At 44.3% G+C, this 17,492-nt stretch overlaps 1 protein-coding gene across 4 annotated transcripts; it reads right to left on the reverse strand.

The window, feature by feature from the left end:
• Positions 1-3,605: 3,605 nt before the first annotated feature.
• Positions 3,606-11,327, reverse strand: LOC149313472 (transmembrane protein 17-like). 4 transcript variants are annotated; one of them, XM_089523218.1, is made up of 5 exons: positions 11,180-11,327; positions 8,774-8,877; positions 6,611-6,724; positions 5,176-5,275; positions 4,056-4,220 (listed from the first exon to the last, which is right to left on the reverse strand). In XM_089523218.1, the coding sequence occupies exons 1-5, from the start codon at positions 11,283-11,285 to the stop codon at positions 4,153-4,155; spliced, it is 492 nt and encodes a 163-aa protein (XP_089379344.1). In that variant the 5' UTR covers positions 11,286-11,327; the 3' UTR covers positions 4,056-4,152. The 4 variants fall into 4 exon arrangements, with proteins under 4 accessions (XP_089379343.1, XP_089379342.1, XP_089379344.1 ...); XM_089523219.1 differs by lacking the exon at positions 4,056-4,220 and adding an exon at positions 4,280-4,364; XM_089523217.1 differs by lacking the exon at positions 5,176-5,275 and having other exon boundaries at positions 3,606-4,220.
• Positions 11,328-17,492: the final 6,165 nt, after the last annotated feature.

Genomic DNA, 17,492 nt, shown 5'->3' on the forward strand with positions numbered 1-17,492 from the left:
GGCAGTGTTGCGCTTCCATTTCCGCAAGGGATGTTACCACCAGTGGATTTCTGGGAAGCTGAATGGATTTTCCATTACAAAAGCAGGGAAGGCTCTTTGTGGATGTATGAAAACCATTTAAATGATACTATGGGCCCATAAAGACAGGCCAAAATAAAGCTGTTTCAGGTCGCTTTGGAGGTATGCTGTTGTTGATGCATGCATCCTAAGAGGCTGGAAGCCGCGCCAAAGCCATGATCCAGTCCTGATGACTGTTTTTTATATATACTGTACTATTGCGCTGGCCAAATGGCCGTAATAAAGTGATTATTATTATTATACTGTACTATTTTTTATATACTTATTTGTAGAAACTGCATGACAGTGGAAGGATTTTTATACTGCTTAGCAAACTGACACAAAGCACATAGAGAGATCAACAGCAGGTTTCAGTTTGACAGTAACAGCACATAAAAGAACCAAAACACATGACAAAGTCTTATAGCAATGATCCTTAAGCTAAATTGTAATGTTGGATCACTAGTCTGGTTTTCTCTTTTCACATAGACTGCCACATTTTCTAAACCTATGGCCAAATCACAGAACAGCACTAAAAAATTCTCTGTGTTAAGACTCAATTCCTGCTCTCTAACTGCATCTAAGTGTATAAAGCCCCAAACTGTGTTATACCCAACTTTCAGATGTGTACCAGAGTTGGGGAACAAATGGGATTGTGAAGCAGCTAGACTGAGGTTCAGAACACACTGCAGAAATAATCCAGTTTGAGAGTGCTTTAACTGCCCTGGCTCAGTGCTAGGGAGTCCTAGGAGCTGTAGTTTATTGTGGCACCAAAATTCTGTGACAGAGAAAGCTAAATGTCTCACAAAACCACAGTTCCCAGAATTTCCTAGCATTGAGCCAAGGCAGCTAAAGTGGTCTCAAACTGGATTATTTCTTCAGTATGTTTTAGGCCTAGATTTACTAGCATTTGTAGCACAAAATGAGCACAGCCTAAAACTGAACTCTTAGAAACTTTACTCTTTGGATGAAGATTGTAATTCTGTATCTGAGGATCTTGCACATCACTTTGCCTTTGGTTTATGTAATTACAGAACTCTCTTAAAATGGCACCTTCCTAGAGAAGTCCAATTCTGTTGCAAATGTATACAGCAGTGATTCCCAAAGTGGGTAGTACAGCTCTCCTGCAGGTAGTGGAAGGATCCAGGGGGGCAGTGGGGAAAAATGGGGTAGCAGGGGGGGCTTCAGTCAAAGCATCAGTGAGCAAAAAAGACAAGAGGAACCATCACCCTTTAGAACCATGGTGGGTATGAAGAGTGCATGAAACTTCTTTTCAGGGTTCCTTACATTCAGCACAGTCTCACTAATCATTTCTTGTGGTGATGTCTCCCACTCCTTGCCTGCCCATACAAGCTCACTCCTTTAGCTGTGTCTTTCTCTAGTAATGGCAGTTGGGAAACCCTTGCAAGTTTGGGCACAGGACATTATTCTGTGGCTCAGAGTGGTGTCATTTTGGGACAGACTGGAGCAAGGAGTTAGAGCACATGGTGGCAGGGGAGAAATAGCAGCAAAAGGGAGCTTTCAAATTTGGGACCCTACTTAAGTTGCATTGGCTTTGCTGGGACTTGGCTAACAGGTTGGAATTGTGCTGCTACTCCCACTTTCTTTCACCAGACAGGCTGAGAAAAGAGGTAGCAGAAGGAACCATGATTTTGTGGGAGAGTGGACACCTGAAGCTATGCGGGGAAGTCATGTCTCTGGGGAAGGAGTATCTGTGCTTGATTCTTGGAAAGAGCCCTTTGTCTTGTTTGGATGAAAGAATAGAGCATGCTGATTAAATTTGCAGAGGATACCAAACTCGGAGGGGTTGCTAATTCCCCAGAGGGCAGGATTAAAATTCAAAGTGACCTTGACAGATTAGAGGGCTGAGCTAAAGCTAACAAGATAAATTTCAATAGGGAGAAATGTAAGATACTACACTTGGGAAGAAAAAATGAAATGCACAGATATAAGATGGGAGATTCCTGGCTAGATCCCTGTGAAAGGGATCTAGGAGTCTTAGTAGACCACAAGCTGAACATGACTCAGCAGTGTGATGCAGCAGCCAAGAAAGCCAACATTTATTAACCTTTATTTATAAAGCGCTGTAAATTTACACAGCGCTGTACATACAATCTTTTTAATTGGACAGTTCCCTGCACTCTGCAGAGTGACAGGATGCAAAGGGAGAAGCAAGAACTGGGCACCTCAGTTCAAGAAGGATATTGACAAGCTGGAATGTATTCAGAGGGCAACCAAAATGGTGAAAGGTCTGGAAGCCATGTCCTGAGGAGCAGCTTAGGAATGTTTAGTCTGATGAAAAGAAGGTTAAGAGTGGACATGATAGTCATGTTTAAAGATCTGAAGACATCTCATATTGAAGAAGGAATGGGCTTCTTTTTCATGGCTCTAGAGACCAGAACAAAGAGCAATGGATTCAAACTACAGGAAAAGAGATTCCACCTAAATCTCAGGAGGAACTTCCTGACGGTCAGAGGTGTTCAACAGTAGAATATCCTGCCTCAAAGTGTGGTGGAGTCTCTTTCTTTGGAGATTTTTAAACAAAGGCTGGAAGGCCATCTGTTGGGGGTGCATTGACTGGTGTCCCTGCTTGGCAGGGGGCTGGACTTGGCCCCTGTGGTCTCTTCCAACTGTATGATTCTATAATTCTTGGAGTGGTTCCTTTGGTCAAATTTCTTCCTTTCTCTGTCCACACCAGTGTCCAGTTTGGAGCATGTGGTCTTTGTAAATCCTGTACATATACACTGGCTATACCCTTCTCTGCCCCGTCAAAGGATCGAAAGTCCCTCCTCACTGGAGGAGAAGCTTCTCTCTTTGGACCTGGTCACTGTGGGAGCAGCAACCCAAAGGACTTTGCCTGCACTGGACTTTGCCACAAGGCTGGCACTGGTGAAAGGCTTCTTGGTCACTGCTCAGCCAGCTACTTGGTTGTTGCTCCAAAGTGACTGGGTGCAAAGGGGGCATCAACTGAGAAGCTGGCTGAGCAACAGCCAAGAGGCCTTTTGTCCGCACTAGACTTTGCCACAAGGCTGGCATGAGTGAGAGGCTTCTTGGTCACTGCTCAGCCAGCTGCTCAGTTGCTGTTCCCAGAGTGACAGGATGCAAAGGGAGAAGCAACTGAGTGGCCAGTCAAGCCATGACCAAGCAGCCTCTCACCTGCGCTGGCACAAGCAAAAAACTTTTTGGTTGTTGCTTGCAAGGTGACTGGGTGCAAAGAGAGCAGCAACCGAGATTGGTTGTTTTGAATTTGCACTAGAACAATAGATCTAAGATAAAAAATATGCACGGGATGTGTGTGTGCTAGGGTTGTCACCCAAGAGGAAAGTGGGCAGTCCACTGATATAGAGAGATGGTATACACTCTATGAAGTCTCTCTTGTTATAGAGAAGCAATGTGCATTGGGACAGGCATGGCATCTGTGATAACCTTTCAGTGTGGAATGCTAACTTGCCTATTAAAGTTAGAACAAATATATTAAAACATTTTTTATTATATTTTACAAAACTTTCTCTTTCAATCATTATTGAAATATTAAGAATATAGCCCCTTGGCACACATATTTAAAAATTAAGCAATGTTTAAAAAAAACCCTCCACATTTCCAAAAGAACTGTAAATCCAACTGCTTGAATATAACACTTTCCCTCCATTGAAAGTACAAATGAAGACATCCATATGGATTACTCCAGACAGATAACATGAAGATTAAACAGACTGATCATCCGTTTGTGAATCATGCCTGCAAACTGCACAAGTTTGTACATCCTCATATTATATCTTTTTGTGTTTAAAGTTTATAATCACAGCAGAATGATTTCACAAATTCCTGTAGAAGAACAGGTGCTTTTGTTATTTGTAAGAAGACTGAACAATACACAAGTCAGATTCACCAAAAAACATATAATGAAGGCACAAAACCCCAGGTGCACCAGTGAATGGTTTCTTCATAACCCATCAAGCTCTCATGGCAGATTCCCATCCACCACTTGCTGAAAAAATTTCTTCTGTAGGTGGTCTCACAACCCATGAAGATTCCAGCCTCCTTTTCTTCCAGGCTAGCTTATCAGGAGGCAAATCATCACCTAGCTGGTCAAATTCATGAAGATGGAAACGAGTTGCCAGTTGGTTTACCATTCTTCTGAGGGCAAGGAATGCAGAAATGACCTGGAATGCAAGGAACATTATAAAGATGATGTTCACTGCTCGTTCCAGCGGCTGGATCTTCAAACCTTCATTTAAAAGCAGGAAGAGAATTAAGGGAAGTTGCAGAAGAATACTCAGGAGCCAAAAACCAGCCAGTTCAGGAACCTATGAAAGGAGGAAAGAATTATCAAAATACTGCCTCCTGAAAACATTATAACTCAAAGGAAGAACACAATGGTATAGAAATTCTACTGATTAAATGTCCAAAATGCACTCTGAAAAATATAAATTTGGGGACTCAAAATCTCAGTGGGCAGCGTCTCAGTGACACATTACAGTGACCCACTATTTATACTCTTTTGCAGATAAAGCTCTTGCCCTATTGTTACTGTTATGACTTTAAAGACAATCCAAGATGAATTGCCATTATCAGATTTTCAGTCAGATGCTTCAACTAGATGTCATTCTTTATATTGTTCCAATGACAGGGAGAAAAAAGTGAACACAAATAGAATGAGGCAATATTAAGGGAATGGAGGGAATAGACACAAATTGCTCACTTTTCTCTTTCAATAGGAAGTATCACATCCCTTAGTTACTCTGAACAGCAGTAGATGGGAAATGGTATTGATCCCATCTCATCTGTCTCACTTCATGTTGGCATCAAAGGGGCTTTGAGCTCAAGTAGCAAGTTTTTATCATGTAGCCCCCTTCAGAATAGGAAGGCAGTAATTACAGAAACAACAAAAGGTATGAATAGAGACCATGGTTTTGACAAGGGGAGAGACAAGAACACAATAGCTACAGTTCTACTGGGGAAGTACGCTAGTTACAAACTTGTACAAGACGCTGTGCTGTCTCAGAGGCTGCTTAAGTGCAATCCATAGTGCAAAAACACAAACAGCACCCTCTATTATTTTTTACCTCCTGGGGAAGGTGAGAGGAGAGAGCTACCATATGTATACTGGATCCTTACCCCCTTCCTGGCTCCTGCAAACAGTTACAGAGGGACTGGCTGAATGGTTAAGGGCGAGTGTCTCACTGCAGCAAACAGTTTCCAGCTTGCCCAAAAGATCCTGTGATGAAGCCATTACAATATATGTATATATTCCTAAATCCCAATATCCTCAAAAACTATATGCTAGCCTCAAACGTTCCTTTTCCAAGCAAAATCCTACAACGTGTGGTGCCTTACCAGCTCCAGATATTCCTGGATGAAACAGATTAATTAGATTCATTTCAATCTGGCTTCAGGCCTGGTTATGAAATGGAAAAAACTTTGATCACCTTGGTTGATGACCTATTCAAGGAAATGGACAAGGGAGTGTGTCCCTATTGGTTCAGCTGGACCGGCAGCAATTACCAATACCAATGACCATGACATCCTTCTGGGCAGCCTCTCTGAGACTGGACTTGGGAGTAGTGTCTTGAAATTATTTTGGTCTTTCCAGGACAGCCAGACTCAGAAGTTGATGCTGAAGGACTTCTGTTCTGTGGCCTTGTGGAGTCCCTCAGGGGACTACTGGAACACCCTTTGCATGAGGCTGCCTTTGGAAACTGTTCAGAAATTTCAATGAGTCCAAAATGTTGCAGCCAGAATACTGCCTGGGGCCCGTTACAGGGAACATATGAGTTTCTTGTTAAAACAGCTTCACTGGCTACCAGATCATTTCCAGGCACCATCATAAGTTCTGGTCATGATCTATAAAATCCTATACAGTTTAGCTCCAGACTATCTGAAATACTATATCTCCCTATACAACTCTACCAGAATCTTAAGATCCACAGAGGAGGGCATTCTCTTGGTCCTACCACCATCACATACTCATCTGGTGAGGACACAGAAGAGATACTTCTCAATGGCTGCTCCCACCCTCTGGAACTCCTTTCCACAGAAGGCTAGGCTGGCCCTCTTTCGCCAGCAGGGAAAGATCTTTTGACTCAGGGAGGCTTTTAATGAGTAATTATTTGCAGCAACGCTTCTTATGGGGGTGCTTTATTTTTAATCTGCCTATGTTTTTAACAATTTTATATTGTTTTTAATCTACTGATTTACTGGGATGATTTTAATTGTGTTTCAAAATGTTTATAGACAATTCTTTTTGTGAGCCGCCTAGGAAAAAGGCGGCATATAGATGAAATGAATCACAATCCACTAGTCCATCGTGTCTGTTATGCAACTGTGGCATCCAGCATAACTACATTGACATATATTTAAAATGCAATAAAACTGAGGCTAACTATTAAATTCTCTGACCTTTGCTTGTGATAACTGTAATTTATGAAAAGTTGTAATATATATTATGGATTAATTTAGTCTGAGAAGAAGGCACTGAGTTCTGACTTTTAAATACTCTTGTGTTTAGACTTCATGCAGTTTAGAATAGTGATCCCCAAGAATGTGAACATACCTTCTCCTGCAAATTTCCCATGTAGCCTAGGTATAGACGGATCATCTCAATCAGAGACGATAATATAACAATTGTCACAAGGATGAACTTGTAGTAATCTGGTAAAACTGGATACTGGAATTGAGAAGGGAAGGAAAATATCAATACTTCATTTGGACAAGGTAATCCTAACACAGTACAGTCTGAATCCACAGCAATCATTGGGGGGGGGTGGTGGTTAAATTTAACCTGCTTTTAAACTCACCTGAAACATATCTACCACTGTACAAAATATCTATCACTGTACATCCTCAATGAAAGTCTTATTATCTCATTACTACAGCAGTTAAATGAGAAATAACCAATTTGTCTTTCCTACAAACTGTAAGAAAACAACAATGGACACTATGAAGATTATCACACTGGGTTCTGAGAACGTTCTCATCACGTGATGAGAACGGAACGCATTTGAGTATACCGCACGTATGTGTTCCAATCGGGTTCTCAGAACGTTTAAATGTGTTCCAAATGTGTTCCAGGAGGGTACAGATTGAATGTGTTCCCAGCGAGCTGAAACGTGATGAGAACGTTCCAAAAGAAGTGTGTGCGGTATTCTTATCCGTTCTCAAATCCGTTCTCTCATTCCTCCGTCTCCAGATTGGCTGAAAGAATGACAGGCAGGGAGGCAGGGAGACAGGGAGGCAGGCAGGCGAGCGACTGCAGTGAGGGAAGGTGTGTGTGTGTGTGTGAGAGAGAGAGAGAGAGGGGGGGGGAGAAGGAGGGAGGGAAGGAAGGAAAAAGGGAGGAAAGGTGGGACAAGGAAGAGAAGAGGAAAGCAGGGAAAGAGAGAGAAAGAGAGAGGGAAAGAAGAGACCAGAGCAGAGAGAAAGAGGGAGAGGGTCTGGCTGCTTCTGCAGGGGGCCTCTAGTGTCATGTCCAGTGGGGCTCCTGTGCTGTCACAATGCAGGAGGCAGGGATGCCCAGGACCTTCTCCTCCTTCCCTCCAGGAAGGAACCCACAAAAGCTCCTCTGTTTGGAGCACCACACAAAAGCAAGCAAACAACTCCCAGAATTCCATAGCAAAGAGCCAGACAAGAGTTAAAGCGGGGAGGGAAGCTCACAACCTGAAGGCACACATTACATGCACACACACAGGAGGAAATGGGATGACAGCAGAGGACTCTTCTTTTCTAACTGGTTTAAAGAGCTGCAATGGCTGCAGGGGCTCTCCCCTTGGTCCAGTCCCCTCCCTTTCCCTCCGCTTGAAGGGACCTCCGTGGAGCTCCCTTAAAACCCAGGCTGCCAAGGAGGGGACTCTGCCCTTGGCCCATCAAGTTACATAGGTTTTATCCTATTTTCTTCAAACATATGCCAGCATATGAAGCCCCAACGTTTTATAGGGACTTGCCTTCCTTCCCTCCCAAGAGAATCCTCGGACTCCCTTCGGAGGGAAGACAAGCTGGGAGGGGGGGTGGCCAGAGTCCCTAGGCTTACTGAAATCCCCCACCTCCCTTCCCCTTTGGGTCTGCATCTCGGAGAGATTTTAAACTCCGTTTTTGGATTGATTCCTATGGGGAAAGAGGGGAGAGAGAGAGATGGCAGGACATCCCCATAGCCAAGCAACCTCTGCCTCCCCAGATGAAGACCCATAGGGCTCGCTGCTCCTTTTAAACTCTGTTTTTGGATTGATTTCTATGGGGAAAGAGGGGAGAGAGAGAGATGGCAGGACATCCCCATAGCCAAGCAACCTCTGCCTCCCCAGATGAAGACCCATAGGGCTCGCTGCTCCTTTTAAACTCTGTTTTTGGATTGATTCCTATGGGGAAGGGAGGTGAGGGATTTCAGTAAGCCGAAGGACTCAGGAGAGGCGAGCTCCATGGCCCAAGCCTCCCTTTTTCCTCTTTCCTGGGAGCAACGCCTCTCCCGAGCCGTCCAACCACTGAATGGCGACGTCATCAGAACACAGCCCACAAAACGTAATACAGCAAACCGTTCTGAGAACAGTTTCAAGAAAAAGGAAGCGCTGTGCGGTAAAATGCGTTCCAATCACGTTCTGATCACGTTCCAGTTTACTCAATGCAGTAATATCCGTTCCAGGAATGTTCTCATCACGTTACGTGCAGAACGTTCTGAGAACGATATGCGGTAATCTCCTGAGATGATATTAGGGTCTTGAGGACTCACCTTCAGCTGCAACATGAGGACATTGCATACCCACCAAAATGGGAAAAAACAAAGGTTGAAATAGAGGGACATCTGTAAGGGCAAACTGGAAACAATTTCATTATCTAGAGAGACACAAAGAGGAAAGCCCATCAGCCACTTCTATATGCTGGAAACTGCAGTTGTTGGCACACTTGCATTGGACCTAGTGCCACTGAATCTTCAAAGATGTACAACAGAGGTTTGGGTTAAGAGAGATGTTTCTCCAGAACAACTGTTTCAAGGTTCATGATTTTTACCACTAAGTACAATAAAATGCAAGATGTAAATACCCTGAAGGCACCAGATTCCATCTGATCTTGGAGGTTAAACAGGGTTAGGCCTGGTTAGTACTTGGACAGGAGACCGCCAACGAATACCAGGTGCTGTAGGCTATATTTCAGAGGAAGGAACTGGTAAAACCACCACTGGAGTTTATCACACTGGGGCTGATTTTGGCATTAAAGAGAGATTAAAGTGTATTTAAAGCATCTTGCAAATGAAACGGAAACGGCAAGTAATTGCGTGAGTGATTATCACACACAGTTGTGCAAATAAAGTGATATCAGAAGTGCATTGTCGCTGAAATCCCGAAAGTAAAAAGATGTGCATTAATGCTTCTTTGTGACCACTTTAATGGTGGGTTTTGTGTGAAATCATTAGGTGTAATTATGTGGTTTTTCCAGGACATTCACGGGATAAACTCCCAATCTCCTTTGTGTGATAAACTCCTCTGAGCCTCCCTTGAGTAAGAAAACCCTACAAAATTCATGGGGTCGCCATAAGACAGGCGACTTGAAAGTACATGTGGGTATATAATTAGAAGGGAGGCAGTATGCAATAAAGAGCGGTCAGAGTGGCTTGCAGGCCACATTTAGCCCCAAGACCCTTTTTCATACTTGTGCTGCTCTTCCACTTAACTGCTCTGGCTGGCTCCTGTTGCATTCTGGGACTTGTAGTTTAAAGAGGAGGCATTTAGAATTCTGAGCCAGAGAGCTCTTAGGCCTCACTGGACTACAAATCCTACAATGCAACAGGAGCCAGCCAGAGCAGTAAAAGTGGAATAGCAGCACTATAAGAGTGTAGTGTGGTAATGTAGCTTCTCTTGGAAGGCCAAAGCCAACTGTTTGGGGTTCAGTCGAGTGAAATTGGGTCTCTCATGCCAGCCCCCCAAAACCAGAGGAAGTGAACTGAGAAGGAGCCCTCTGGTCACTTCCAGTTTTGCATCTCCCCCCCCCCCCCATCTTCTTGGAGTCAATAGAACTGCAAAAGAGGACAAGGCACCACAAAATGGGGGGCATTTGACCGAAATGGGGGGTTTCATGACCACAATAAAAGCTAAAAACACTCCTGGAAATATAAACCCACGCTTCTGTGTCCTTCTCAAAATGGAGGACATTTTGAAAACTCTTCCTGGGGAGAAAGTAATTAAAAGTAGGGCACTGTTAAATGGAGGACGTTCCCAAATAAAAGGTAAAAACACTCCTGGAAATATAAAACCATGCTTCTGAGTCCTTCTCAAAATGGAGGACATTTTGAAAACTCTTCCTGGGGAGAAAGTAATTAAAAGTAGGGCACTGTTAAATGGAGGACGTTCCCAAATAAAAGGTAAAAACACTCCTGGAAATATAAAACCATGCTTCTGTGTCCTTCTCAAAATGGAGGACATTTTGAAAACTCTTCCTGGGGAGAAAGTAATTAAAAGTAGGGCACTGTTAAATGGAGGACGTTCCCAAATAAAAGGTAAAAACACTCCTGGAAATATAAAACCATGCTTCTGAGTCCTTCTCAAAATGGAGGACATTTTGAAAACTCTTCCTGGGGAGAAAGTAATTAAAAGTAGGGCACTGTTAAATGGAGGACGTTCCCAAATAAAAGGTAAAAACACTCCTGGAAATATAAAACCATGCTTCTGAGTCCTGCTCAAAATGGAGGACGTTTTGGAATTCCTCCTGGACAGAAGGTTGGAGTGGAGGACGTGTCCGGGGAAAAGGAGGACGAGGGGGCCTGGGTTAAAAACAGTGGTCCCCAAACTGTGCCTCTTTGTTAAGGGCTTTTGGACTTCAACTCCCAGAATCCTCCAGAATTGGCCAACATGGCAGAGGCTTCTGGGAGATGAAGTCCACAATCTCTTAATAAAGGGCAGAGTTTGGGGGCCTAGATCCTGTTGCGGGGACTCCCAGGCCTCCCAGCACTCCCTCCTTTGCCTCCACAAGGGCATAGTGCCACAGAACGGCCCAGAGTCAGAAGACAGGTCTTTGTTCATATGTTTAGAGCTTCCCAGTCCAGCCCTACAGCTACAGTGCATGAAGGAAGAAGCCGCAGCCGCCATCTTTGTGTCTGGCGGAAGCGCTCCGCTCCACGCGCGCGCGCACACGCACAACTCACCCGGGACGTTAGGGCCCCCTCCCTCCGGCCTCGTGCTGCTGCTATCGACAAAGACAGTCCGGCTGAAGGAGCTCAGGCGCCTCCGCACCGGCTCCGGCAAAGCCATCGAGAGGGAGGGAGGGACGCCTCTGGTTGCCCTGGCAACGGGAGGGAGGGAGCCAGGGGCAAAGATGGCGCCGCCGCCGCCGCCGGCCTCCACTTCCGGTTTTCACACCTATTACCACACTCCAGTCTTATAGTGCTGCTCTTACACTTTAACGGCTCGGACTGCCTCTTGTTGCATTCTGGGACTTGTAGTTTAAAGAGGGGGCGTTTAGGATTCTCAGCCAGAGAACCCTTGGGCCTCACTGGACTACAAATCCCAAAATGCAACAGGAGGCAGGCAGCGCAGTAAAAGTGGAACAGCAGGACTATAAGAGTACAGTATAATAATAATATTAACAGTGCAGTGATGTGATGGGCCTCCTGACTGTCAACCTAGGACCTTCAAGGAAAAGGGAGGCTATGACAAAAGATGTAGGGCATGTCCTGGAAAAGTGGTGCCCATAGAATCATAGAGTTGGAAGAGACCGCAAGGGCCATCCAGTCCAACCCCATTCTGCCATGCAGGAACTCTCAGAATACTATCCTCATTGACAGATGGCTATCCAGCCTCTGCTTAAAGACCTCCAAGGAAGGAGACTCCACTACGCTCCCAGGAAGTGTGTTCCACTGTCGAATAGCCCTTACAGTCAGGAAGTTCCTCCTAATGTTGAGGTGGAATCTCTTTTCCTGCAGCTTGCGTCCACTGCTCCAGGTCCTAGTCTCTGGAGCAGCAGAAAACAAGCTTGCTCCCTCCTCAATGTGACATCCCTTCAAGTATTTAAACAGGGCTGTCATATCACCCCTTAACCATCTCTTCTCCAGGCTAAACATCCCCAGCTCCCTAAGACGTTCCTCATAGGGCATGGTTCACCATTTTAGTCGCCCTCCTTTGGACATGCTCCAGTTTCTAAATATCCTTAATGAATTGTGGTGCCCAGAACTGGACACAGTATTTCAGGTGAGATCCATCCAAAGCAGAAAAGAATGGCACAATTATTTCCCTCGATCTAGACACTATACTTCTACTGATGTATCCTAGAATTGCATTGGCCATTTTAGCTGCTGCATCACACTTTTGACTCATGTTCAACTTGTGATCTACTATGACTCCTAGATCCCTTTCACACATCGTTTCATTAAGCCAGATGTCACCCATTCTATATCTATGCATTTAAAAAATTTTGCGCTAAGTGCAATACTTTACATTTCTCCTGGATTCACCCAGTTTTGGGGGGGGGGGGGGCACCAGCCACTCAAGTGTCCACCCTGGGCTGCAAGGTGGGGAAGAGGCTGGACATGTGAGGAATCAGAAAAGGCAGGAACGGCATGTGTGTGTATCACCCCTCCTCTGTGATGTCACCCAATGCAGTCTGCACCCTCCTGGTGCCACCACTGCCAGAGAGCCATGTTGGTTGTGCCGCAAAGTTGAACAAACCCCACATAAGAGGGGTGCCTTTACTGGCCAGCCAAAATGCAAACAATATTCCACTCAAGCTTTTGAATAACATATTTTGCCTGGCAAAGAAGCCAGTGGAACTCCAAAAAGCTTGCATGCTGTGTGTTTGTGCCTTTCGGCTGGCTCTTTTGTGGGTTTTAGATTTGGTTGTGGTCAGAGACATGCAGTTTGGGACATGCAGTGCCACTCTGGCTGCCCAGCTGACAGGATGAAAAGTGGCCTCACCACTTGAATGAGTAAAGAGCGGCTGCAATGAGAAAGACCAGTGTCGAGAAAGGTGTAGATAGCCAGGAAGTGCACAGGGGATGGTTGGTGAGCAGGTTGCTAGGACTAGCTGGGCCAGGGTGGCCATCCTTTTCTAGGACACATCCCTCGTTTTGGCCTTCTGTCCGGGAGGAATTCCAAAATGTCCTGCATTTGGAACATGACTTAAAAGCATGGATTTGCATTTATGTAAATGTTTTTGGCATATCTTTGGACCTGTTCTCCATTTTCCTTGAACGCCTTACATTTTGTGGTGCCTTGCCCTCCTTTGTGGTCAGGACATCTGGTCAAACTACAGCCCTTTCTGTGGCCAGGAATCAGCCCAATTAAGTTCAATGAGGCCTTAAGGTAAGAGTGGAGGGGATTGCAACCTAAGTTTCTGTTTCATGCCTCTCCTCTCAAACTAAAGGCAAGGGTTTGTGTGACACTACAAGGTTCTCCAAGATTTTGTCAGGATCTCCTTTGACAATTATTGGGTTTGAATTGTAGGAAACTCTGTGCCCTTACATTGTTTGCACCGACTGTTACAGCATCACAAGGGAGGCAGCAGCCTATAGCTGGACTGATCAGCAATCATTTAAGGGCAAATATCCATTGGAGGAACACAAGCCCCAGTAAGTCCAGCAATAAGACTGTTACAAATGGAACCTGCAACATTTTGTACTCTTAGGTTTTAATCTGAATTTTAAAGGAATTACGCAAGGTGCTGATCTACATCCCCCAAATATGTTCAATACCTTGGATGGTTCCTTTAAAGTTTGCTATGGCAAACAGAAAGGTCTAGGGGAAAGAAATCAATGAGTAGTACATAAGAAAGTTTTGATATCTAAAATATACAATAAATGTAGTTACACTAATTTTCTGGCATCCAGATAAATAGTGTGTGATCAAGGCAATTTAGAACAGTTCTTGAAAATCGGCCTCCTCTGGGACGGGAAGGGAACGGAAAGGGGACTTTGAGCGACGTCGGCGACGTTCCCCCATGCAGTAAAATGAGTGATATCCCTGTTCCCTTCCCTACCTGCCCCCTTCTGCTCTGCACTGGGCCTGTTCCCAAGGGCCCATGCGATAAGCTCCTATATAGAAAGCGAAAATAAAAGTATCCCCAGCACTGACCTTAATAAAAACAAGACATCCTGTGAAAATAAGCCATAGTGTGTCTTCTTGAGCTAAAATAAATATAAGACAGTGTCTTATTTTCGGGGAAACACGGTAGGTAGAAAAACATGTAGTGGCAGCCACTGAGCAATAAGCGTCTATACATACAAACAATCTCACCAGTAAGGAGCATGCACTTTTACTAAACTATGAACGTCGAATTTGTTCTTTGTATCCTATTCCTGTGTTCTAGCTGTTATCTCAGCAGAACATGCCAGGATAATAATAATATAATAATAATAATAATAATAATAATAATAATTTATACTCCGCTCTTCAGCCAAAAGGCTATCCGAGTGGCTTACAAATTGTTAATTAGACATTTCCCTGCCCTCAGGCATACCTTTTAGAATATGGCTCAGAATGTTTTGTACATGTTCAACCTAGGAACTAGGAACTTTCAAAATGTTCTATGTATAACAAAATGTTTCTTTAACATGGCCTGATTTTCACCTTCTGGGTTTTCTCCCTCATCAGTGCTGCTTCCTTTTCTGAAAGGCTTATCTGATTGTTTTTTTCTGTCATTGGGGCTCGACAGACCGCCCAAAAACGGTGGACTGGAGGCTCCCGTTTTAATTCTGGAGGGACGCCTCAGCTGCCAAACCGTGCAGCATCCCTCTGGAGTAAAAAGAACCTGCTTTTCGCAGGTTCTTTCTAAGGCACCCAGTGCATGTCACAAGTGCACCATTGACGCACTGGTGATCTAAGCGATGTGCAGCAACGCTTGTACACTGTGTATCGTTTACGTCAAGAAACCCTAGTATCAACGGCGGCACACCACTTTTGGCCTGTCTGTCTCAGGCCATTGTTTCCTCTCTTCCATAGTCTTTTTATTTTGTTCTGCTTGTATACCATAATGTGTCCCTTGTTGGTACTGTAGCATCCTTATTCTTGGTTCAAATTTCCCCTTAATTTCACTGATCTTGTGGAAAAGGCCTCTTTCTGCTTTGTTGTTGCTGTTGTTGCTGCTGTCTTCCAAATCTTTGCACTGATTACTATACTTGTCTTTGTCCCTAAGCACATATCACTGAACTATTGCACTCATGATACTGAGCCTGTTTCTATTTCTCATTTTGAAGAGTTTCATCTGTCATCCAGTGAGGCTTTTCATTATTTCTTTTGGCTAGAGATAGTGCCATTTTGCTCTCCTCCCTGACAGTCATAAAATCATAGAGCTTGAAGCAGCCTCAGTGCAGGATCTCCAGCTAAAGCATTCCTGGCAGGTAGCTGTCCAGCCTCTTTTTGATCCAGAGAAGGAGACCTTGCCTCCTTTTTAGGCAACTGGTTCCATTGCTGAATTGCTTTAACTCTCAAGAAGTTGCTTCTAATGTTCAGTTGAAATCTACCCTCGTGTAACTTCAAACCATTAGACCTGGTTCTAACCTCTGAGACAGCAGAGAATAGGTCTGCCCCCTCCTCAAGAGTGCAATCATGTCATCCCTCAGTTCTCTTTTCACTAAGCTGAACATGCCCGGCTCCTTTAACCTTTCCTCATATATTTTGTTCCTTGGTTTCAGTCCACAGTTTTTCTGATTCCCTGTCCATCAGGATTAATAATGCAAATCTGTTTTTTACTTGGTCTTTAAATTCTACAGGAATGTTGCTCAGGTTGTATTTTGGCAGAACGATTGATTTAGTGTACTACTTTAGCTTTACATTAATTTTTCATATTAGCAATTCATACTTTTGAGCCATAATCTACCTGAGCTTTAGAAGAGGAATATTGCGGTAAAACAGACCACCCCAAAGGCCGCAACAGCCGGATTGGGACCACAGCAACTGCACGCCGCAGCCCCAATCCACCTTTTTGCTGGCCAAAAAAGGAACAGCAAACAGCCATTCCTTTTTGCACTGGCAAAAATCCAGCTTTTCTACCCTGCTGGCTTTCAGGTTCTTTGGAGCGTGTGGCATATAAACGCTGTGCAGCTGGAGTGCCCAGAAGCCGGTCCACCTGTGAGCAGCTGGGCAACTGGAAACAGCTTCTGGATGGCTTCAGAGCATGTGGTATCAAAATCCTGAGCTTTGAAGCTGCCCAGACAGCTGTGCAAAGGGGCGGTCTGTTTCGCCCGTAAATCTTTTTTATTTTGTTGGTTATTTAACTAAGTTAGTACATTTATTTCCATAGCCCCACACTTTGGTCCTAAGGACATCTGGCAAAAATATATTGAGGAATAAACACCAGCCAGACTGTAGCATAGCAAAATCAAAATAAAGTCTCAGTAGTTTTTAAATTTGGCGTTTCAGAAGCCCAAGAGCACACTTAAGCATAGCAAAGCCAAGTGGTTTAGCATTCCACAATAATCAACACCAAAATGCTACCTAATTTAATTTATCATTCTGAAAATGTCCAATTATGCCATGGGGCAGCAAGTGGTTTTGTTTAGCATATTCTGAATCTGACTGAGAATCACAACAAATTAAGTTGGAAAAGGACTAATGGACCCAGGTAGTTTTTTGTACAGGCCTCCATTTCATCACGGAACCTGCAATGGGAATGACTTTTGGCTTTATACCTCATTAAGACCTATAAGTGATATATATAAATATGGTCCAGCCTTGTGAGAAAAATATGATAAGAAGGTTATTACATTTTGTCAATTTTTCTCTCAAATTTCCCACTTAGTAAAAACTGAAGCTATTTGTAAAATAAATAAATAAATAAATAAACATTTTATTTGTATACCGCCCTTCCATAAGATCAGGGCGGTTTACAGCATTTAAAAACATACAATATACAAGCTAAAAACCAAATCAAAAATAACATAAATCAAAGCAAAACAAAAACAAAACAGAACAAAAACCAAAGCCCCCGGGTTAGCAAACCATTGCCTGTGCGGCCTGTGCGGCGGGGGGGCCTATAGGGACTTAATCGGGGAATGCAATTTGGAACAGATAGGTCTTTAAGTCCCGTTTAAATTGGGCCAGGGAGGTAACTGAGCGGAGCTCTATGGGCAACGTATTCAAAAAGGGCCGGGGCGGCGATGGAATAGGACCTCCTAGAAGTGGAGGATAATCTTGCCCCGGGAACCCTAAGGAGTTGCTGCCCAGATGTTCTGAGGGTGCGAGGCGGAATGTACGGGGAGAGGCGGTCCTTCAGGTATCCTGGGCCCAAGCCATTTAGGACTTTATAGGTCATTACCAGCACCTTATATTGCGCCCGGAAGCGAATGGGCAGCCAATGGAGGTTTTTTAAAACCGGTGTTATATGGCTGGCCCTGGACGTGCCAGTGACCAGCCTAGCTGCCATATTCTGCACCATTTGAAGTTTCCGGGTTTGGTATAAGGGCTGTCCCATGTAGAGTCCATTGCAGAAATCCAGTCTCGAGGTTACCAGGGCATGTACCACAGTTT

This window comes from Sceloporus occidentalis, unplaced genomic scaffold, assembly GCF_023333645.1.
Source record: "Sceloporus occidentalis isolate IW3139 unplaced genomic scaffold, rSceOcc1.0.p SCAF_4, whole genome shotgun sequence".
NCBI classification, from domain to species: Eukaryota; Metazoa; Chordata; class Lepidosauria; order Squamata; family Phrynosomatidae; genus Sceloporus; species Sceloporus occidentalis.